General features: G+C 45.2%; 1 protein-coding gene across 14 annotated transcripts in view; it reads left to right on the top strand.

Moving 5' to 3' along the window:
- Nucleotides 1–24736, top strand: part of NCOR2 (nuclear receptor corepressor 2) — a 475703-nt gene that overhangs the window by 125040 nt on the left and 325927 nt on the right. For all 14 annotated transcript variants that reach the window (XM_073676156.1, XM_073676157.1, XM_073676163.1 and 11 more), the window contains exon 3: nt 9993–10120. In XM_073676156.1, coding sequence (XP_073532257.1) covers nt 9993–10120 — 128 coding nt within the window. The remainder of the gene's footprint in view (nt 1–9992; nt 10121–24736) is intronic.

Genomic DNA, 24736 nt, shown 5'->3' on the forward strand with positions numbered 1-24736 from the left:
ACTGCTGTATCGTGAGAAATTCCCACGGTACAGCAGTGCCGTAAAGGAGGTCTCCGGAGCTGCGCTGCCTGAATGCACTCCGGTAACCTCAGTCAGTGGCTCCCGCTGCCGGGAGCGGACGTGTTCCCGGCAGCGTGAGCTTACAGCAGCCATGCACAGCTGTCACCATCTCCAGATGTGACAGCTGTGCATGGGAGATCAGCGCAGGAACGTGGACAGGTAACTATTTTTTTTTAGTAAACTAAGAATTAAATAAAATGGTGTTTTATTTCAAATAAATTATTTTTTTCTGGGTGTAGTGTGTTTTTTCTTTTTAACACTTTGTAGGTTAGTAATGGGGGTGTCTTATAGACGCCCATCATTACTAACCTGGGCTTCATGGCAGCTGGCGCTGACATGAACCCCACCACTATTACCCCCTGCCACCGCACCAGGGCAGCGTGGAAGAGCGAGGCTAAGTGCCAGAATTGGCGCATCCTATGGATGCGCCATTTCTGGGGCGGCTGACGGCTGGTGTTTCTAGCCTGGGAGGGGGCCAATATTCATGGCACCCTTCCTGAGCTATTAATATCAGCCCCCAGCTGTCTGCCTAGCCTTTGCTAGCTATTAAAATAGGGGGGACCCCACGTCATTTTTTTGGGGGGGGTCCCCCATTTTAATAGCTCGTAAAGGCTAGGTATTCAGCTGGGGGCTGATATTAGTAGCCTGGGAAGCTCCGTGGGTTTTACCCCCTTCCCAGGCTTCAAACATCTGCCCCACCCGTCTGCTTAACCTCCGCTAGAGACTAAAATTATGGGGGATCCCACGCCATTTTTTTTTTAAATAAATCCTTTATTTTAACACTAAATGACATTTGAGGACTTAATAAAGATGCAGTCCCTAAATTATTATTTATTTTTTAATAAATTTTTCCCAAAACTTTTGACGTGGGCTTCGCCATATTTTTGTATGCCAGCCAGGTACAGCATCCAGCTTCTATGAACGCGCCATTTTCCGGGGCGGCCGCGGACTGCAATTTTCAGCGGGGGGTGGGGGGGCAGAAAGCTTGGGCCTCCCTGCGCTGCAGATTCCATCCCCCAGCTGCCTAGTTGTACCTGGCTGGACACAAAAATAGGGAGAAGCTCCACGTTTTTTTTTTTTTTAATTATTTCATGAAATTCATGGAATAATTAAGAAAAAAAGGGCTTCCCTATATTGTTGTGTCTGGCCAGGTACAAATAGGCAGCTGGTGGTTGGGGGCAGCCCGTTCCTGCCTGCTGTACCTGGCTGGACACAAATATAGTGTGAAGCCCCACGTCAATTTTTTTTTTAATTATTTCAGGAAATTCATGAAATAATTAAAAAAAAAATTGACGTGGGGCTTCGCACTATATTTGTGTCCAGCCAGGTACAGCAGGCAGGAACGGGCTGCCCCCAACCACCAGCTGCCTATTTGTACCTAGCCGGACACAACAATATAGGGAAGCCCTTTTTTTCTTAATTATTCCATGAATTTCATGAAATAATTAAAAAAAAATTGAAATGGGGCTTCGCACTATATTTGTGTCCAGCCAGGTACAGCAGGCAGGAACGGGCTGCCCCCAACCACCAGCTGCCTATTTGTACCTAGCCGGACACAACAATATAGGGAAGCCCTTTTTTTCTTAATTATTCCATGAATTTCATGAAATAATTAAAAAAAAATTGAAATGGGGCTTCGCACTATATTTGTGTCCAGCCAGGTACAGCAGGCAGGAACGGGCTGCCCCCAACCACCAGCTGCCTATTTGTACCTAGCCGGACACAACAATATAGGGAAGCCCTTTTTTTCTTAATTATTCCATGAATTTCATGAAATAATTAAAAAAAAAAAAATGTGTGGCGCTTCGCCCTATTTTTGTGTCCAGCCAGGTACAACTAGGCAGCTGGGGGCTGGAGTCTGCAGCGCAGGGAGACCCAAGCTTTCTGGGCCCCACCCGCTGCAAATTGCAGTCCGCAGCCGCCCCGGAAAATGGCGCGTTCATAGAAGCGCCATCTTCTGGCGCTGTACCCAACTCATCCAGGGCCCTGGTGCGGTGGCTCACTGGTAATAAAGGGGTTAAGGCCAGCTTGGCATTATCAGCTGGCCCTAAGCCCGAAATTCATGGGGTCACGCCAATATTAGACATGACCGCCATGAATTTCTAGTAAAGTATTTAAAAAAAACACAAACACCCAGAAAAAAGTCCTTTAATTGAAATAAAGACACAATTCTTTATTGTTATAAATTAAACCATACTTACAGTCATGCCCATTCCAGCTGAAGCCAACGATCTCCTGCAATAAAAGTAAAATAATAAAGCAACCTCATCCTTACCTTTCCATGGTTCCCAGGACAGCTTCAGCTCTGCTACATCGAGATGACAGGCTGGACCGCAGCAGAACGCTGCCATCCAGCCTGTCATCCCGCAGACACTGAGAAGCGCAGGCATGCTTGCGCTCCTCAGTGTCTCGCTGTGACGGCATCCAGATGAGCCGAGGTCATGTCCAATGAACTCAGCTCACCTCATGCACGTCACTGACAGCGTGGGAAAATTCTCCTGCACTCAGCGCTTCAGCGTGAGAATTCTCCCACGCTGTCAGTGACGTGCATGAGGTGCGCCGAGTTCATTGGACATGACCTCACCTCATGCACGTCACTGACAGCGTGGGAAAATTCTCACGCTGAAGCGCTGAGTGCAGGAGAATTCTCCCACGCTGTCAGTGACGTACATGAGGTGAGCCGAGTTCATTGTCGGCTCATCTGGATGCCGTCACAGCCAGACACTGAGGAGTGGAAGTATGCCTGCGCTTCTCAGTGTCTGCGGGATGACAGGCTGGATGGCAGCGTTCTGCTGCGGTCCAGCCTGTCATCTCGATGTAGCAGAGCTGGAGCCGTCGTGGGAGCCATGGAAAGGTAAGGATGAGGTTGCTTTATTATTTTTCTTTTATTGCAGGAGATCGTTGGCTTCAGCTGGAATGGGCGTGATGGTAAGTATGGTTTAATTTAGAACAATAAAGAATTGTGTGTTTATTTCAATTAAAGGACTTTTTTCTGGGTGTTTGTGTTTTTTTTAAATACTTTACTAGAAATTCATGGTGGTCATGTCTAATATTGGCTGACCCCATGAATTTCGGGCTTAGGGCCAGCTGATAATGCCAAGCTGGCCTTAACCCCTTTATTACCCAGTGAGCCACCGCACCAGGGCCCTGGATGAGTTGGGTACAGCGCCAGAAGATGGCGCTTCTATGAACGCGCCATTTTCCGGGGCGGCTGCGGACTGCAATTTGCAGCGGGTGGGGCCCAGAAAGCTTGGGCCTCCCTGCGCTGCAGATTCCAGCCCCCAGCTGCCTAGTTGTACCTGGCTGGACACAAAAATAGGGCGAAGCTCCACGTTTTTTTTTTTAAATTCATGAAATTCATGGAATAATTAAGAAAAAAAGGGCTTCCCTATATTGTTGTGTCCGGCTAGGTACAAATAGGCAGCTGGTGGTTGGGGGCAGCCCGTTCCTGCCTGCTGTACCTGACTGGACACAAATATAGGGCGAAGCCCCACATCAATTTTTTTTAATTATTTCATGAATTTCCTGAAATGATTTAAAAAAAATTGACGTGGGGCTTCGCACTATATTTGTGTCCAGCCAGGTACAGCAGGCAGGAACGGGCTGCCCCCAACCACCAGCTGCCTATTTGTACCTGGTTGGACACAACAATATAGGGAAGCCCTTTTTTTCTTAATTATTTCATGAATTTCATGAAATAATTAAAAAAAATAAATACGTGAAGCTTCTCCCTATTTTTGTGTCCAGCCAGGTACAACTAGGCAGCTGGGGGATGGAATCTGCAGCGCAGGGAGGCCCAAGCTTTCTGCCCCCCCCCCGCTGAAAATTGCAGTCCGCAGCCGCCCCGGAAAATGGCGCGTTCATAGAAGCTGGATGCTGTACCTGGCTGGCATACAAAAATATGGCGAAGCCCACGTCAAAAGTTTTGGGAAAAATTAATTAAAAAATAAATAATAATTTAGGGACTGCATCTTTATTAACTCCTCAAATGTCATTTAGTGTTAAAATAAAGGATTTATTTTAAAAAAAATTGACGTGGGGCTTCGCCCTATATTTGTGTCCAGCCAGGTACAGCAGGCAGGAACAGGCTGCCCCCAACCACCAGCTGCCTATTTGTACCTGGCCGGACACAACAATATAGGGAAGCCCTTTTTTTCTTAATTATTCCATGAATTTCATGAAATAATTAAAAAAAAATTGACATGGGGCTTCGCACTATATTTGTGTCCAGCCAGGTACAGCAGGCAGGAATGGGCTGCCCCCAACCACCAGCTGCCTATTTGTACCTGGTTGGACACAACAATATAGGGAAGCCCTTTTTTTCTTAATTATTCCATGAATTTCATGAAATAATTAAAAAAAAAAATGCGTGGGGCTTCGCCCTATTTTTGTGCCCAGCCAGATACAACTAGGCAGCTGGGGGCTGGAATCCGCAGCGCAGGGAGACCCAAGCTTTCTGGGCCACCCCCGCTGCAAATTGCAGTCCGCAGCCGCCCCAGAAAATGGCGCGTTCATTGAAGCGCCATGTTCTGGCGCTGTACCCAACTCATCCAGGGCCCTGGTGCGGTGGCTCACTGGGTAATAAAGGGGTTAAGGCCAGCTTGGCATTATCAGCTGGCCCTAAGCCCAAAATTCATGGGGTCACGCCAATATTAGACATGACCACCATGAATTTCTAGTAAAGTATTTAAAAAAACACAACACCCAGAAAAAAGTCCTTTAATTGAAATAAACACACAATTCTTTATTGTTCTAAATTAAACCATACTTACCGTCACGCCCATTCCAGCTGAAGCCAACGATCTCCTGCAATAAAAGTAAAATAATAAAGCAACATCATCCTTACCTTTCCATGGCTCCCACGACAGCTTCAGCTCTGCTACATCGAGATGACAGGCTGGACCGCAGCAGAACGCTGCCATCCATCCTGTCATCCCGCAGACACTGAGAAGCGCAGGCATACTTCCACTCCTCAGTGTCTGGCTGTGACGGCATCCAGATGAGCCGAGGTCATGTCCAATGAACTCAGCTCACCTCATGTACGTCACTGACAGCGTGGGAAAATTCTCCTGCACTCAGCACTTCAGCGTGAGAATTTTCCCACACTGTCAGTGACGTGCATGAGGTGAGCTGAGTTCATTGGACATGACCTCACCTCATGTATGTCACTGACAGCGTGGGAGAATTCTCACGCTGAAGCGCTGAGTGCAGGAGAATTTTCCCACGCTGTCAGTGACGTGCATGAGGTGAGCTGAGTTCATTGGACATGAACTCGGCTCATCTGGATGACGTCACAGAGAGACACTGAGGAGCGCAAGCATGCCTGCGCTTCTCAGTGTCTGCGGGATGACAGGCTGGATGGCAGCTTTCTGCTGCGGTCCAGCCTGTCATCTCGATGTAGCAGAGCTGGAGCTGTCCTGGGAACCATCGAAAGGTAAGGATGAGGTTGCTTTATTATTTTTCTTTTATTGCAGGAGATCGTTGGCTTCAGCTGGAATGGGCGTGATGGTAAGTATGGTTTAATTTAGAACAATAAAGAATTGTCTTTATTTCAATTAAAGGACTTTACTCTGGGTGTTTGTGTTTTCTTTTAACTTTGACTATGGGGTTAGTAATGGGGGTGTCTTATAGACGCCTCTCCATTACTAACCTGGGCTTCATGTCAGCTGGCATTATAAGCTGACATCAACCCCAACCCTATTACCCCCTGCCACCGCACCAGGGCAGCGTGGAAGAGCGAGGCTAAGTGCCAGAATTGGCGCATCCTATGGATGCGCCATTCTGGGGCGGCTGACGGCTGGTGTTTCTAGCCTGGGAGGGGGCCAATATTCATGGCACCCTTCCTGGGCTATTAATATCAGCCCCCAGCTGTCTGCCTAGCCTGTGCTAGCTATTAAATTAGGGGGGACCCCACGTTATTTTTTTGGGGGGGTTCCCCCATTTTAATAGCTCGTAAAGGCTAGGTATTCAGCTGGGGGCTGATATTAGTAGCCTGGGAAGCTCCGGGGGTATTTCCCCCTTCCCAGGCTTCAAACATTTGCCCCAGCTGTCTGCTTAACCTCCGCTAGAGCCTAAAATTAAGGGGAACCCCACGCCAATTTTTTTTTAAATAAATCCTTTATTTTAACACTAAATGACAAGTACAGTAAGCAACACTGTCACTGTACTTCATATATATGTGACTGACATGTTTCTATCTATCTAATCTATGTGTGAAGCTCTATTCTTTCTGTTATAAATTGTCGGGTACCGCTGCTGAATTGCCGGCCGGCTTTTTTAAAGAGACGGTGCACGAAAACACTAATATTTTTTTTAATAAATCCTTTACACTAAATGACAAGTACAGTAAGCAACACTGTCACTGTACTTCATATATATGTGACTGACATGTTTCTATCTAATCTATGTGTGAAGCTCTATTCTTTCTGTTGTAAATTGTCGGGTACCGGTGTATGCCGCTGATGAATTGCCGGCTTTTCATGTCATTCTACATTATTCTTAGTTGTTTTACTTCATGTAGAATTAACCTACAAGGAAAGAAAGGGTTTATTTTCATTCCGATATTTGTGTCCCATTGACTTGCATTGGTTTCCGGTATCGGAATCGGCGATATCCGATACTTTTTGGGTATCGGCCCGATCCAATCCGATACGATATTTCCTGATATCGGAAGGTATCGCTCAACACTAACTGCTGTTGATTTTATTCAATCTGCCTCTAAAAATAAAATAACAGAGATTTACCCCATGCTCAACATTGTGCAATAGCATAAGGGTTTCCAATCCATCTAATCTCAAAAAACAACTGGATTCTGAGAAAACCGCTGACTAAACCATTCGCTATGAGGCAAAGTCACTTTAAATTCCATCTGGTCTGTTTCCAGCGGTGTTCACGTTTCTGCTGTTTTGGTACATCTGGGGCTCTGCAAATGTGACCTGGTGTTCGCATTCAATTTCAGCCATATTGGCACTTCCAATAGTGCTCCTTCCCCCTCTGAGCCCTGCCGTGTACCCAAACAGTAGTGTCCACCACATATAAGGTACCGGCATACTTAGGAGAAATTGTGGAGTCGATTTTCTTCTGTTTCTCTTGTGAAAATTAAAAAATTGGGGCGTAAGCAACGTTTTAACAAAGAAAAATATGTAATTTTTCATTTTTTTGCTTCCACTTTGTGTTGTTTTCTGTGCAGCATCTCAAGGGTTAATACACTTGCTGACTATTGTAAGGGGGGTGCAGTTTTTAAAATGGGGTCTTGTTTGGGGGTCCAGCCGTTAAGATGTTAATACTTTTGTTGTTTTGCAGACCAACCACCGCATCTAAACAGCAGAGCATACGTGGTCCGTACAAGTTCTTTTCAGCTTGTAAGCGCTGTTTTGAAGCTGACAAGTATTGCTGGAGTGTGCGGTTTTCGCCTAATCCTGTGCTTGGTGGTCGGTCTCCTAGCCAACGAGTTATAAACAATTGAAGATTTCTCAGGAATAGCTGCAAATTTTTAATATGCAGTTATTTGCAAAAATGCTTGTTTTTACAAGCAGTATCCAAAAATACCCATCTTTGAAGATGGGATAACCCTTTAAGGGTACGCGCACCTGACTGCTTTGCCGTCATTCGTGGAACGGCTGTAACTGCACACTCTTAAAGAGGTTGTCCACTACTTTTTCATTGATGACCAATCCTTACAATAGGTCATCAATGTCTGATTGGTCGGGGTCTGACACCCAGAACCCCCGCCAATCAGCGGTTTTTGGTGTCTGTGGCGGCCGCTGGCCGGAACTGCTCCATTGTGGAGCTGCTACGTCTTCTGATAGTGACCGTGGCAGGGTACTACATGTTAGCCTCCTATTCAAATCACTGAGAACAGCTGATCGGTGGGGGAACTGGGTGTCAGACACCGAATGATCATTCATTGATGACCTATCCTAAGGATAGGTCATCAGTGAAAATGTAGTGCACAACCTTTAGGCTACGTGCCCACGATCCAGACGTAGCAGTGCTTTGTATGCACCATATTTTTGTTGCGTCCAAAACGCTGCTTTCTATTGAATGCAGGTAAATCCGCATGTGTTCACAGAACCATGCGGATTTACCGCATTTAATATATGCTAGTAGTAAATTTCTGTTGCGGAGACTAGCGACTCCTCGAGAAATTGACATGCTGCGGTCCTGAAAGACGCGCGGCATGTCAGTGTCCACGGGTGATCCACAGCCTCAGATAGTGGACATGGGATTTCTAGAGATCCTGTCCACTATGCTGTAACACAGCGTCACACCCCCAGTGGCTCCTGACCATAGGCACGTACCCTTAGGTCTAGAGAGCGGTAGCCACCCCAGCAGTGAGCATGTCACTTTTTAACCACTCCAGGGTTTCCAAACCCTGAAGCACTTAGAAGTGACAAAAGACAGAACATGTGCACAGCAGTATCGTTTTGACATTGCTGTGGATTATGTTCGCCTTATGGGGCGCTTTTGCACCACTTTTTTTCAGGCGAATGCCAGGTGTAATCCGCCTGAAAAAGAAGCTGTCTGCACATAGCCTAATGGTCGCAGTAGTTATACATGCCCTAGGGTTTGTGTCCGTTTCTCATGTCAAATAATTTAACGTTGTTAAAAAACATTTTAGATTTTAGCACAGTAATAAAAAAAAAAAATCAGTGACGTTATTGAATAAGACTTGACATGTCAGTGCAAAGCTAAGGCTAGATATAATACAGAGAGGCTTCCTTCCAGTGCATGACTCATTGGACATGACTTATACTGCACTTCAGGGTTGGAATACATTACTGGGTCCCTGGGTGATGTATAAATCCAGAGGGAGAGGTTCCATGCCCTTGCTTGTACCTTGTCACTTTATAGAGAGATAAAATACCGCATGGAACCTGTGAGACTTGTCCGCAGACACTAAGGTGTGGTATTCTGTGCATTATTGTGCAGTGTGTATTCGCAGAAGAGGTTACACAAGTGTAATATATCTCCGTCTTTGAGTCAGTTTGCTTGTATAATGAGCCGGCATTTATATTATTCACTGGCATCTGGGGGAGATGCATATTTGTTTCAATACATTCCATTTGCACAATCCTAAAATGCATATAGGTGTGTGGCTTCTTGAATTTTTTTTTCTATACCTTTTACTGACATTGTCTAAATGCTTTTTACTGTAGTTTACTGTTTCTTGCTTTTTTTTTTTGGTCTCCAAATGCAAAAATGTTAGGCTATGTGCGCACCATGCGTACCAGCCTGCGGCCCCGACGATACGGAATAGCCGCGGCGGCTTCCCCTCATTGTGCAAATGAGCGGCACCATTTTTTTTTTTATTTTTTTTTTTAACATGCGGACTTTCCTCATAGAGGTTAGGTCTATATGGGGAAAGTCCACATGTGGACCCACAAGAGAAATTGACATGCTGCGGCTCTGAAAGAAGCGCCGCATGTCAGTTTCCGCAGGTGAGCCCCAGGTGCCCAGATATGCATAGTGGGCATGGGATTTCTAGAAATCCCATCCACTATGCTGTAACATCTGCCCGCTGTGGGTTCAACGCTGCATAACACGCAGATTCAAACCCGCAGTGTCTCCGGATCGTGTGCACAGACCCTAAAACTGATTCAGGTCACTGCCAAACATCAGAGTAAAAAACTATTTTCTTCATGAGGTTACATTACGACATTGCCCAAATTTTGATAAAATCGCTCCGTTAAACGTTACATTATTTACAAAGGAAAATCTTTCCTATACAGCAGAAATGAGGCTGCGTTACGATATTTAAAGGTGCCATGAAAGTTGCAGTGTAGCCCCAACCAAATGGCTTTGGCACATTAAATCTTCAGTGCTCCTAGGATCGCACTATATGTGGTTCGATTCTCCTTACTCATGTAAGGTTGATTTAAAATAAAATCTAATTCCAAAACCAATTCCACTATGATGTTTGTATTTTGCAGGATGCCAGTCTTCTGGAGTATCAGCACCACTCAAGAGATTATGGTTCACCTCTGGCACATAGTTCAGTCCTGCTGCCACAGAGGAGACGTCCATCACTACTATCAAAATTTCAGCCTGGAAATGAAAGGTAAAATAAGTTTGTTCTGTTACATTTCAATTTAGATGCATTGGGACAATAATAGGAAATAGTTGTCTGGTTGAACATAACGTTTGAGTGTGTTTTTTTTTTTCTTTTTTTTTTTATAGTCGCTTGCCCACAATTCACATTTATCACCTGCCCACAGAGTAGATGTGACAAATATCTTATTACTGGGGGTCCCAAGCTCTTCTGTTCCTCTTCACTGCACAACCACATTGAGGAAGAGCTTGAATGGAGGTGCGATCAAGCTTGCTCCTCCACACTACTTCTGTATTATTTATTTTACTCAATTATATAGCACCGTTAATTCTGCAGCACTTTTTTTTTTTTTTAAACCAATTATTTTTATTTAGGTTTCAAAAATTTTAACAGCAAACAGTTATCAATATACATATAACAATTCACATAACGTGTAATAATACAGTCAAAACCCTCTCCCCCCTCCCCCCTCCCGCCAATACTCCTTATGCTGGGCATACCTGGGAACATTGACAATCATATTACCGCCATCCATGCGGACCATATTTTCCCAAAAGTTCTCTCTCCATGCCTCCGCCTATAAATGCTTTCCTCTAAATGCATCACCGTACGTGTCTGAGCAATAAATTCCCTCCTAGTGGGGGGTTCCGAATCTGTCCATTTTCGTGCTATTAGTTTGCGTGCCACATATAGCAATCGCGCTATCGCCACTTTGTAATGTTCTGAGACAGGTATTCCATCCACCTCCCCCAAAACACACAGCACCGGGTTTCTGTCAATTGTACATGTATAAGCCCTCTCAATTTTGCTGACAACGAACAACCAATAAGCCACCAACCGTGGGCATGACCATAGCATGTGTAGCAGTCCGGCCTGGTCCGTGCCACATCTAGGGCAATTGGAATCTCCCCTCAAGCCCGCCTTGTACAGGCGCAGCGGTGTTTTGTATGTCCTATGTATTATGTATAATTGGGAAATCCGTGCCTGCTCGCTTAAAGAGATCTTCGGGACATATTCTAGAATCGCCTCCCATTGTTCTGTTGTGAGGGTACCCACCTCCCTTTCCCATTTACTCTTTGCAATGAGGTGATTCCCCCCCAGATAGGAGTGCAGTAGGTCATGATATAAGCTCGATATGACTCCCCTCGTCCCTCCCTTCATACACACAAAGTCTAGTACAATGTCACCCTGAACTGTCATGTCTCCCAATCCACACTGTGCCCTCCAAGCATGTCGAAGCCTATAGTATTGAAATCCCCATACCAAAGGCAAATCAAATTCTTCTCTCAATTTCTCAAAGGTCTTCAGGTCCGTTCCACTCTGCAGCTGGCACACATATCTCACTCCTTGCGCCTTCCAATTGCCCATTTGACACAGCTTATTAAGTTCCGGCAGATGTTCATTGCCCAACACCGGTGAGTACTTAGTCAGCCCGTCCACCCCCCTGATCTTTTTAATAGTGTCCCATACCTTCTGAGTCAAGCCTAAGGTAGGATATATTGCTCCCAATTTCTTAAAGGTACCATCCTCTAACGCCTGGACCAGTGGGCGTCTCCCCGACACATGTACCAGCACCCGGCAAGCTGCCCCTCCACAATCGGGCTCTCTCCATCCCCTGACATGCTGGCCTTGTACTGCCAAGAAATAGACCCAGGGATTGGGAGCGGCCAATCCTCCCTCCTCCTTCCCATTTTGCAGCGTTCCCAATTTAATCCTTGCCTGCCTCTTGCCCCATATCAAGGATCTGAAGATAGAATCAATACCCTGAAACCGTTTTTTTGGTAGCCATATCGGTGAGTTGTGCAAGACGTACATTAGTTGTGGCATAAGGACCATCTTAATCAGGTTAGTTCTACCCGTCACCGTCAAAGCCAATTGGCACCATGCGCCTATTTTCTTTTTAAATTTCTCTAGCAGAGGAACTAAATTCAGATCCGTGAATCGTGTCAATGGAAGCGCCACCCATATCCCAAGGTATTTAAATTGTGAAACCAGCTGGAGCTGCTTCCCCCTCTCATCTATCTCCTCCACTTTTATTGGTCTATCTACAGCCATGACATAAGACTTGTGCCAGTTTATCTCCAGTCCCGAAATGCTCCCAAATTGTTTAATTACATCCATCGTGCACCCCAATGTCTCTCCTGCATTTTCCAGAAATAACAGGATGTCATCGGCATACAGTGATATTTTTTCTTCCAGCCTCCCAAATTTAAATCCGACCACTCCTCTCTCAGCTCTTATTTTGGCCGCCAGGGGCTCCACAGCCACCGCAAACAATAGCGGGGACAGCGGGCACCCCTGCCTTGTGCCCTTATGTAAGTCAAACATCCCGGACCGTTCACCATTCACCTTAACTACCGCCCTTGGGGATGAGTACAATAACTTCACCCAGGCCATGAATGTGGGGCCAAATCCCATTATTTCCATGATTTTCCATAAATATTCCCATTCCACGCTATCGAATGCTTTCCTAGCGTCCAACGACATCACTATTCTCCCGCCACCATTATCAGCAGGCAGCTGCATATTAAGAAATAATCTTCTCAAGTTAACAGCCGTGGAGCGGTTGGGCATAAAGCCCGACTGGTCCTCGTGAATAACAGTATGCGCAACCCCGGTGAGCCGGGTGGCCAGGATCTTAGCGAGTATTTTGACATCCGTTGTCAACAACGATATGGGCCTATACGACTCCGCATCCATGGGGTCTTTCCCCTCCTTTGGCAGAACCACTATCACCGCTTCCTCCATTGATCTCGGTAACGCCCCCTTCTCCAAAGCCTCATCAAACACAGATTTCAATTTTGGGGCTAGCAGTTCCACCAGCTCCCTGTACACCTCCCCAGGTAGACCATCAGCACCCGGTGATTTGTTATTGGGCATAGACAGAATTGCACATTCCACCTCCTCCACACTCACAGGTTCATCCAACCTTAACCTATTTTCCTCAGACAATTTAGACAGTGAGATGCCCTCCAAGAATTCCTCTACGGCCCCCTCTGTGTCCCGTACTCTTGAATTGTACAGTGCCATGTAATATTCCTTAAAGACCTCCAATATGTCCTTTGTGTCTGTCAGAGTCGTCCCCGCTTGGTCTCTCAACCTGTACACCCTGGAAGACTCCCTCTGTGCCGCAGATATCACCGCCAACAAGCGACCCACTCTCTCTCCTTCCTCAAAGAATTGGGCTTGCTGAAATGCCCTTTTCCTCTCGGCTTGCATCATGTGCAGTTTATTAACTGCCTCCTGTGCCAATTTTAGTCTATTGTGAGCTACACTCGTTGGCGCCAAAATCATGTCTGCCTCTGCCCTTGTCAAGTCATCCTTTATTTGTTGATCTGCCAATTTAGTTTTGGTCTTACACCGTGAGATCTCACTTATAAAGAGTCCCCTCGTAAATGCCTTCATAGCCTCCCACACCACTGTAGCCTCAGCACTCCCTTCATTAACTTGGAAAAAGTGCTCTAGTTCTTTGGTTATGCCACCCATATCCACCACTTTAAGCCACGTCGGGTGAAGACGCCAACCTCCCCTCTGACCCTGAGCAGATCCCACTAGAAGCGTGACAACCATAGGACTATGATCCGATAGAGTCCTCTGTAGGTATTCCACCTCCCCCACCATCCCATCCATGGCAGTATCCCCAAAAGCCAGGTCTATCCTTGACAGTGTTCCGTGTGTAGCCGAGTGACACGAGAAGGTCCTCTTACCCTCATTTCATACTCTCCACAGATCCACCAGCCCCAGCAATTCTGCAGCACTTTACAGACATTATGGGCACTGTCCCCATTGGGGCTCGCAATCTAGTTTCCCTATCAGTATATCTTTAGAGTGTGGGATGAAACTGGAGAACCTGGAGGAAACCCACACAAACACGGGGAGAACATACAAACTCCTTGCAGATGTTGTTCTTGGTGGAATTTAAACCCAGGACCCCAGAGCTGCAAAGCAACAGTGCTAACCACTGAATATGTCAGTCATTGTAAAATCTTTCGCAGCCCAGGATCTATTCAATTCAATAGCTTAACTCACCTGCAGCACCTAAGAACGGCCACTATATACTCCGCTTACATCCGGCTGCACCCAGACTTGCAAACAGCTCATCAATAGGGGTTCCTGGTTTCCCACCCCCACTGATCTGATATTGATGACTTATCCTAAAGACAAGCCATCAGTGTCTAAAGTGAACCATTTTAATTCAGGTGGAACTATACACATATATATAATCTCTCTCGCTTATTGCAATGTGGAGTTGGCCGCACATTCATTTATTGCTCATTGTGACTCCCTTGACTTGGCAGGAGAGTCCTGCTTATGTGTGCTTAATATAAGGACAGCCTATATAGTCCTTCATGCTTTATATTTGTGATATTGTTGAGACTACCTTTAGAGAAACCGCAGCTTAAGGGGGTGTTCTCAACTTTGAAAGTTACCCCCTATCCACGGGATAGGGGTTAACTTTCGGATCTCTGGGGGACCCCATCGGTCCTGACAACCAGCCTGGCTGAATGTAGTGGTGGTCAATCCTGCACATTGCTACTCCATTTTTATGGGAGGCCAAAGACCAGTCACGTGCTGCGCTTGGCAATCTCTAGCACTCCCATTAAAAGTAAATGGGGTGGTAGTGTCCATGATCAACCAACCACCACTTCATTCATCCCTAGTTCTCGGGATCTCTGGAGGCCATGGAGGTCGGACACCAGTGGCAGGGTGGCCAACTTGACGTTTTATTTTTTCTAGACAGCTGATCAAAAAATCATGGACAGACAATATTTTTTATGGATATATTGGAAAACCATAATAGATCATTGATTATTAGTGATCCATGTCTACAGCCCATAATTTGATATAAATAAATGAGCTGCATTCACTGTGAGCTGTAAAATGATAATTACAGTCAGAATAATCTGTAAGTTTCTTCAGCTTCAAAAAAATCACGGACGCCTAAATTTTTCTTATGGACGGCAAAAAAGTGCCCTATTTTTACAGACTGTCCTGCAATCTCTGGACAGTTGGCAATCCAGCTCAGTCGCGGCTCCGGGGATGAAGGATAACTTTCAATCATGAGAATATTCCTATATTTTTAAGAGAGAATTAAAATAACACAAAAGTTACAGTAAGCTAAAGAGAAAAGGGCTAGAAAACATAGTATTTGAAAACAATGATAAAATCTGGAACATCAAGGGAAAAATGAATCCTTTTGTGTGGCTATATTTTACATTTTTATGACCAATGCAAATAATTACTGAACGTTTTTCCTACAGTGCCTTATGGGAATATCTGAAGTTCTGTTTTCCTCAGTAGAGACACAATTGAGTCTATTATGGGCATCACGTCAAGAATATTACACTTGAGTTTCTCCGATTCTCTAAGGAGACTAATAATGGTGGAGTAGTTATACTGTATCAGCATTACCTCTTCAGTTAGATTGTAAGCGTCTTAGTATGACTATAATAGGAATTTCTATTCTTTATTCTGTTTTTAGAATCCTACAAAAATAATCAGATTTAGATATTAAAATTTATTAATTTATTGTGAAAATACAATTAGTTTAGCACCCACCACGATTCTCATAATAAATAATGCCCCGAGTAATAACCTGTAGGAGGCGAGTTCCTGCCTTTATTCCCAACTTGAGAGCCTCAATGTAAAGAAATACAAGGCCGTCGTTCATAATGAGTTTACCAGGCCAGGGCTGAAGTGAAGCAATATGTGAAGGAGCGTCCATTAACAAGCACCCAAACGCTTTCTGAATTGAACAGTCCTATGTGCGGAGTGCATTCACCCTTTGTATGCTGCACAGAGCCAGGCTGTGCTAGAGAAAGTGGGCCTGATCCTCTTACCTCTGCTTCATTGTAAAGATGGGTCGTCTTCGGGAGACCACTCCCAACTATCTTAATTCGTATGTATTGTTGAAATGCGTGGGTGTGTTTTAAGCGAGGAAGGCCATATACACATTACATTAGCAAATCTATTTTTTTTCTTTGTGTCTCTCTAGAAAAGTTTCTAATTATGATTTACTGTCCAGTAAGAATAATATTGTCTACTTGGGTCTGGGCTAGATGTTAAAAGATGCACCCAATAAAATTTGGTTTAGGGTCAGCAGAGGACAAGGGATATATCAAACTGCCGGAGAACTAGATAAGGCAATATGGCAGCACGATACACCATGCATATACAACAGTGTATACATTTTTTATTTATTTTATTCTCTTATATAGCGACATTAATTTCCACAGCGCTTTACAGACATTATCGTCACTGTCCCCATTGGAGCTCAAAATATAGATTCCCTATCAGTATGTCTTTGGAGTGTGGGAGGAAACCGAGAACCCGGAGGAAACCTACGGAAACACGTGGAGAACATACAATCTCCTTGCAGATGTTGTCCTTGGCGTATATCTATGTACAGACGTGGAAACACATAAGACTAAAGGCCTACAAACCTGCTGTTTTTTTTGGGACTGGCGGACTATCTCATGTGTATAGAAGCATCCCAACTCTTTGTGTATATCCATCTTAAAGCAAATTACAAAAGTGGTTAGGGCTTAATTATAAAATTCCCTACTATTTTTCCTACTTAATTTACTCCCTGTGACCTTTACTTTGAGGGGAGTTTCAAACGGGATGACACAGGAGCTTGGCCCTGTAGTCACCTCCCCGCAGCCACATTTAGGCCTTTTTGGACCCGTAGAAGCACAGTTCAGTGTGCAAAACGGCCGTGTCCACTCTTCACCCCTGCACCCTCTAGCCAACCGCGGCGCCTAAATGTCTGAACTGGAATAAAGGACTTCATACTGATGGTGAGTACTATCCTAAGGATAGGCCATCAATGTAAAACTAGTGGACAACCTATTTAAAGATGGATTGAATCACCCACCTTTTCCTAATACAAAAATAAAGAAATTGAAACCATAAAAGAACACTTGCTATCACCTCATCTGCAGAAGTCTGATCTGTCAACCTATAAGATTTTTTCATCTGTAAGGTAAACGCCATAAACGGGGTAAAAAATATCGCAACTACAGGATTGCTGTCCTTTGGTCTTGGTACCTCCTCAAAAAAATGCAATAAAAAAGTGATGAGAACATAACTTTCCCTGTCGTGCCGAAATCTAACGTACATGTATTACAGTCTGAGTACTGATTGTGACTTCAGGACTGGCTACTGATGGACACAGACAGAAAAGGGCCTGTGGGCAAGAGCAGTATAAGGGCCATATGCAGTCCAAATGCTTATCATAATGCACAATTCCACCTGCTTTGGAAGTGCACTTACTAGTTGGGCCCTTGTGTGGCTGCACAGGTTGTGCCAATGATATGTCCGCCCCTGGGACTGACTGCAAGTCGTCTTAACCTGCACTCAGCAGCCTAATATCTACCTATGAGGTTGTTGTTTGGTTCAGGAGGCCCCTCTAATATATCTGTGAGGGCCGAGCTCCAGTCAGAAGACCCGTGGTCACTCTGGAAATCACTATCCATACTCTGACGAATATGGATATGGATCACTATCCATACTCAGCCTGAATTTTGCCTAAGGCTAATGGGGCGGGGGGGGGGGGGGGTTCATGTATGTACTTATTATTACTTGGGAAGACAAGGGTGTAACATTAACAGTAAATGAAGATGGTGGCATCAAAAAGGGTTTGTTTTATTATTTCATCATGTTTGTTGCGGCCAAAACCTTGTCTCCCTGTATTTGTAATGAAATAATCTCATAGACTGTAAGCTTGTGAACAGGGCCCTCACTCCTTTCGATATGAGATATGCTTATTCTGTATTGCCTGTATAAGTCCCCCTTAAAACTGTAAAGTGTTGCGGAATATGTTGGCGCTATAAAAATAAAAATTATTATTATAAATAATAAAAGGAGCTTTTTGTACTTGGGATGCTGTCGGCATCTTCTTTATTTGCTTGACTTCCACAGCGGACTGAGGAGCGTCCTGTTTTTGGCGTACCTTCATTCCTGGAGACTGATTGGTTGACACTCCATGATTGATGCTGTCCGATCGCACTTTTTTGGTGAAAATGTAACAGACCAACATATGGCGCCATCTTGTTTTCTTAGCAATGCGCTTTGTCTTCAGACCGGATTACAGATATGCCATCACCTAGGAGTATTGTACACTGCTTTATATTTTATATCCAGACATGGTTGACTATAGTTTTAGATTCTTTAACACATTGTACTCTAAACTGATAAGTGTGCATTATGGCAGACAAAGCCTATATATAGTCTGAGGTATTTCCCTCATTATAAGGGTAAATATAAGAAGGGCCACACAAGGATGAGTTTGTTTTTGGCGAAATTCTTGCTATCAGATTTAATTTGAGGCGTATGGCGTGTACCAAGAGTCCGTTGGATTACATTGCATTCCAGGCCTTGCTTGGTCTGCTTTGGCAAGACTGAGCCTGAAATGGGTGTGAATTCCTGTAGCACAGAGCTGCCTCCAGCTATGTGTATGTGGTACTTAGCAACTCTTATTTTGGGGCCTAAACATGCGTATTCATTCTTCCTTCATGGTTATTTCTTACTTTGCAAAATGTTATTTATTTATTGCAAAAATGATTTTTATTCACAAATATATACATTTAAGTAAAAAAAAGTTACATTTCCCCAAAGGAGGACATACCATTTTAAACACCATTTGGAAATCTACATTGCCTCTAAACTGATATTAGAGGTTTGTGTGCAGCAACATTGTAATCCTACCTATATCTGACCCAGACTTGTACCATGTGAGTAAATTAATAAATGAAAGTGGGAGTACATTAATTAAAATATATATAATATATATATATATATAATATATATTACAGTACAGACCAAAAGTTTGGACACACCTTCTCATTTAAAGATTTTTCTGTATTTTCATGGCTTTGAAAATTGTACATTCTCACTGACGGCATCAAAACTATGAATTAACACATGTGGAATTATATACTTAACAAAAAAGTGTGAAACAACTGAAAATATGTCTTATATTCTAGGTTCTTCAAAGTAGCCACCTTTTGCTTTGATGACTGCTTTGCACACTCTTGGCATTCTCTTGATGAGCTTCAAGAGGTAGTCACCGGAAATGGTTTTGACTTCACAGGTGTGCCCTGTCAGGTTTAATAAGTGGGAATTCTTGCCTTATAAATGGGGTTGGGACCATCAGTTGTGTTGTGCAGAAGTCTGGTGGATACACAGCTGATAGTCCTACTGAATAGACTGTTAGAATTTGTATTATGGCAAGAAAAAAGCAGCTAAGTAAAGAAAAACGAGTGGCCATCATTAATTTAAGAAATGAAGGTCAGTCAGTACGAAAAATTGGGCAAACTTTGAAAGTGTCCCCAAGTGCAGTTGCAAAAACCATCAAGCGCTACAAAGAAACTGGCTCACATGAGGACCGCCCCAGGAAAGGAAGACCAAGAGTCACCTCTGCTTCTGAGGATAAGTTTATCCGAGTCACCAGCCTCAGAAATCGCAGGTTAACAGCAGCTCAGATTAGAGACCAGGTCAATGCCACACAGAGTCCTAGCAGCAGACACATCTCTACAACAACTGTTAAGAGGAGACTTTGTGCCGCAGGCCTTCATGCTAAAATAGCTGCTAGGAAACCACTGCTAAGGACACGCAACAAGCAGAGACTTGTTTGGGCTAAAGAACACAAGGAATATACATTAGACCAGACGAAATCTGTGCTTTGGTCTGATGAGTCCAAATTTGAGATCTTTGGTTCCAACCACCGTGTCTTTGTGCGACGCAGTAAAGGTGAACTGATGGACTCTACATGCCTGGTTCCCACCATGAAGCATGGAGGAGGAGGTGTGATGGTGTGGGGGTGCTTTGCTGGTGACACTGTTGGGGATTTATTCCAAATTGAAGGCATACTAAACCAGCATGGCTACCACAGCATCTTGCAGCGGCATGCTATTCCATCCGGTTTGCGTTTAGTTGGACCATCATTTATTTTTCAACAGGACAATGACCCCAAACACACCTCCAGGCTGTGTAAGGGCTATTTGAGCAAGAAGGAGAGTGATGGGGTGCTACGCCAGATGACCTTCCCTTCACAGTCACCAGACCTGAAACCAATCGAGATTGTTTGGGGTGAGCTGGACCGCAGAGTGAAGGCAAAAGGGCCAACAAGTGCTAAGCATCTCTGGGAACTCCTTCAAGATTGTTGGAAGACCATTTCCGGTGACTACCTCTTGAAGCTCATCAAGAGAATGCCAAGAGTGTGCAAAGCAGTCATCAAACCAAAAGGTGGCTACTTTGAAGAACCTAGAATATAAGACATATTTTCAGTTGTTTCAGACTTATTTGTTAAGTATATAATTCCACATGTGTTAATTCATAGTTTTGATGCCTTCAGTGTGAATGTACAATTTTCATAGTCATGAAAATACAGAAAAATCTTTAAATGAGAAGGTGTATCCAAACTTTTGGTCTGTACTGTGTATATGTATGTGTATGTGTATGTGTGTGTGTGTGTGTATGTGTGTGTGTGTATATATATATATATATATATATATATATATATATATATATATATATATATATATATATATATATATATATATATATATATATATATATAATATACTGCTCAAAAAAAATAAAGGGAACACTCAAATAACACATCCTAGATCTGAATGAATGAAATATTCTCATTGAATACTTTGTTCTGTACAAAGTTGAATGTGCTGACAAATTTATTAACCAAAGGAGGCCTGGATTTGGAGTCACCCCCAAAATTAAAGTGGAAAAACACACTACATGCTGATCCGACTTTGATGTAATCTCCTTAAAACAAGTCAAAATGAGGCTCATTATTGTGTGTGTGTGTGTGCCTGTATGACCTCCCTACAACGCCTGGGCATGCTCCTGATGAGGTTGCGGATGGTCTCCTGTGGAGTCTCCTCCCAGACCTGGACTAAAGCATCCGCCAACTCCTGGACAGTCTGTGGTGCAACGTGACGTTGGTGGATGGAGCGAGACATGATGTCCCAGATGTGCTCAATCGGATTCAGGTCTGGGGAACGGGCGGGCCAGTCCATAGCTTCAATGCCTTCATCTTGCAGGAACTGCTGACACCCTCCAGCCACATGAGGTCTGCCATTTTCCTGCATTAGGAGGAACCCAGGGCCATCCGCACCAGCATATGGTCTCACAAGGGGTCTGAGGATCTCATCTTGGTACCTAATGGCAGTCAGGCAACCTCTGGCGGGCACATGGAGGGCTGTGCGGCCCTCCAAAGAAATTCCACCCCACGTCATTACTGACCCACTGCCAAACCGGTCATGCTGAAGGATGTTGCAGGCAGCAGATCGCTCTCCACGGCATCTCCAGACTCTATCACATCTGTCACATGTGCTCAGTGTGAACCTGTTTTCATCTGTGAAGAGCACAGGGCGCCGTGGCGACTTTGCCAATCCTGGTATTCTGTGGCAAATGCCAAGCGTCCTGCACGGTGTTGGGCTGTGAGCACAACTCCCATCTGTGGATGTCGGGCCCTCATACCACCCTCATGGAGTTTCTAACCGTTTGTGCAGACACATGCACATTTGTGGCCTGCTGGAAGTCATTTTGCAGGGCTCTGGCAGTGCTCCTCCTGTTCCTCCTTGCACAAAGGCGGAGGCAGCGGTCCTGCTGCTGGGCTGTTGCCATCCTATGGCCCCCTCCACGTCTCCTGGTGTACTGGCTGTTACGGGTCCGGGTGGTGGAACCTCTGTGGCGAGGTGCAAGGAGGGACCCGGAGGGGCGTGACTAAGTATCAACCAAAACCGACCCTGGTCGGACGGCAGCAAACGACACCATGACCAGGGAGGATCCGGGCTGAGGGACCAGGTGCTACTCTGGGGACGACCTTGTAAGAGAGCAGGTGGCTCCCACGGGTCAGATGGCTGGGACTGACCGATATGACGGATGGACACGGCAAGCAGGCAGAAGTCTCTAGTAGCTGACAGGTGGTCACGGCACGTGACAGCAGAGCAGGTAGTAGTCTCTAGGTTTACCAGGCAGGTGGTCACAGCAAGGACGGCAGAACCTCCAGGCAGGCTGGCAGGAAACAGGCGGGCGCTCCCAGGTGAGCGGGCAGACCGACAAGGCAGGTAACAGGTGGGCGCTCCCAGGTGAGCTGGCTGACGGACACAGCAGGTAACAGACTTATGCTCCCAGGTGAGCGGACTGGCAGACAGGGCTGGTAACAGGCAGGTAACAGGTGAGCGCTCCAGGTGAGCAGGCTGGCAGGCTCGGCAGGTAACGGGCATATAGCAGGCTGGCAGGCAGGACGAGGAGTCAGGCTAGCAGCGGGACCTGAGGGCTGAAGCAGAGATCAGAAACTGTCCAACAACTTTGCTCGGGCACCTCCATTTTGGAGGAGGTGCCCTATATATGGGAGAACCCTCGGCGATTGGCCGGGGACTCCTTAGGACGGCGCGGCCAGGCCCTTCAAGAGGGGGGGAGCGCGCCCTAAGCACGGTGCCCGGGGCACTGCGCGCGCAGACAGCAGGCTGAGAAGGAGAGCGGGGAGCATGGTGAGAGGGACGGCGTCTCTGCCCGGCAGGAGGCAGAGACGCCGAAGCTACAGGGCTGCGCGTGCCGACAGCAGGCTGGGAAGGAGAATGGGGAGCGAGGAGGTGAGAGGGATGGCGTCTCTGCCCGGCAGGAGGCAGAGACGCTGAAGCTACAGGGCTGCGCGTGCCGACAGCAGGCTGGGAAGGAGAATGGGGAGCGAGGAGGTGAGAGGGACGGCGTCTCTGCCTGGAAGAAGGCAGAGACGCCGCTGCTACACTGGCCTGTCTCCTGGTAGTGCCTCCAGCCTCTGGACACTACGCTGACAGACACAGCAAACCTTCTTGTCACAGCTCGAATTGATATTTTCTTTTGTAATTTTTCATAATCCTGGATGAGCTGCATTACCTGAGCAACTTCTGTGGGTTGTAGAGTCCGTCTCCTGCTACCACGAGTGACCAAAACATCAAAAGTGACCAAAACATCAGCCAGAAAGCATTGGTACTGAGATGTGGTCTGTGGTTCCCACCTGCAGAACCACTCCTTTATTGAGTGTGTCTTGATAGTTGCCAATAATTTCCATCTATTGTCTATTCCATTTGCACAACAGCATGTGAAATTGATTGTCAATCAGTGTTACTTCCTAAGTGGACAGTTTGATTTCACAGAAGTTTGATTGACTTGCAGTTATATTCTGTTGTTTAAGTGTTCCCTTTATTTTTTTGAGCAGTGTATGTATGTATGTGTGTGTATAAATAAATAAATAAATATAAATATATATATATATATATATATATATATATATATATACCGTATATTCCGGCGTATAAGACGACCTGGTGTATAAGACGACCCCCCTACTTTCCTGTTAAAATATAGAGTTTAGGATATATTCACCGTATAAGACTACCCCTTTTCCAACGCATACCAAACACCGGTAAAAATTAAAAAAAAAACTGATTTGAATTTAACATGGTCCTTTTTTAATTTAAATTCTTATGACATGCAGGTATATAGCAGGAAAACTGTCACTCATAAACATATTAAAATAGGGGGGACCCCACGTCATTTTTTGGGGGGGTCCCCCATTCTAATAGCTAGTAAAGGCTAGGTATTCAGCTGGGGGCTGATATTAGTAGCCTGGGAAGCTCCGTGGGTATTACCCCCTTCCCAGACTTCAAACATCTGCCCCAGCCGTCTGCTTAACCTCCGCTAGAGACTATAATGATGGTGGATCCCACGCCAATTTTCTTTTTAAAAAATCCTTTATTTTAACACTAAATGACAATTGAGGGGTTAATAAAGATGCAGTCCCTAAATTATTATTAATTTTGTAATTAATTTTTCCCAAAAATGTTGACGTGGGCTTCGCCATATTTTTGTGTCCAGCCAGGTACAGCAGGCAGGAACGGGCTGCCCCCAACCACCAGCTGCCTATTTGTACCTGGCCGGACACAACAATATAGGGAAGCCCTTTTTTTTTTAATTATTTCATGAAATAATTAAAAAAAAAAAGACGTGGGGCTTCGCCCTATTTTTGTGTCCAGCCAGGTACAACTAGGCAGCTGGGGGCTGGAATCTGCAGCGCAGGGAGACCCAAGCTTTCTGGGCCCCCCCCGCTGCAAATTGCAGTCCGCAGCCACCCCGGAAAATGGCGCGTTCATAGAAGCGCCATCTTCTGGCGCTGTACCCAACTCATCCAGGGCCCTGGTGCGGTGGCTCACTGGGTAATAAAGGGGTTAGGGCCAGCTTGGCATTATCAGCTGGCCCTAAGCCCGAAATTCATGGGGTCACGCCAATATTAGACATGACCACCATGAATTTCTAGTAAAGTAATTAAAAAAAACACAAACACCCAGAATAAAGTCCTTTAATTGAAATAAAGACACAATTCTTGATTGTTCTAAATTAAACCATACTTACCATCACGCCCATTCCAGCTGAAGCCAACGATCTCCTGCAATAAAAGTAAAATAATAAAGCAACCTCATCCTTACCTTTCCATGGTTCCCAGGACCGGTCCAGCTCTGCTACATTCACATGACAGGCTGCACCGCAGCAGAACGCTGCCGTTCAGCTTGCCATGCGGCAGACACTGAGAAGCGCAGGCATGCTTGTGCTCCTCAG

The sequence above is a fragment of the Phyllobates terribilis genome, unplaced genomic scaffold (assembly GCF_046119375.1).
Source record: "Phyllobates terribilis strain yellow unplaced genomic scaffold, ASM4611937v1 Scaffold_1__5_contigs__length_1240528914, whole genome shotgun sequence".
Classification (NCBI taxonomy): domain Eukaryota; kingdom Metazoa; phylum Chordata; class Amphibia; order Anura; family Dendrobatidae; genus Phyllobates; species Phyllobates terribilis.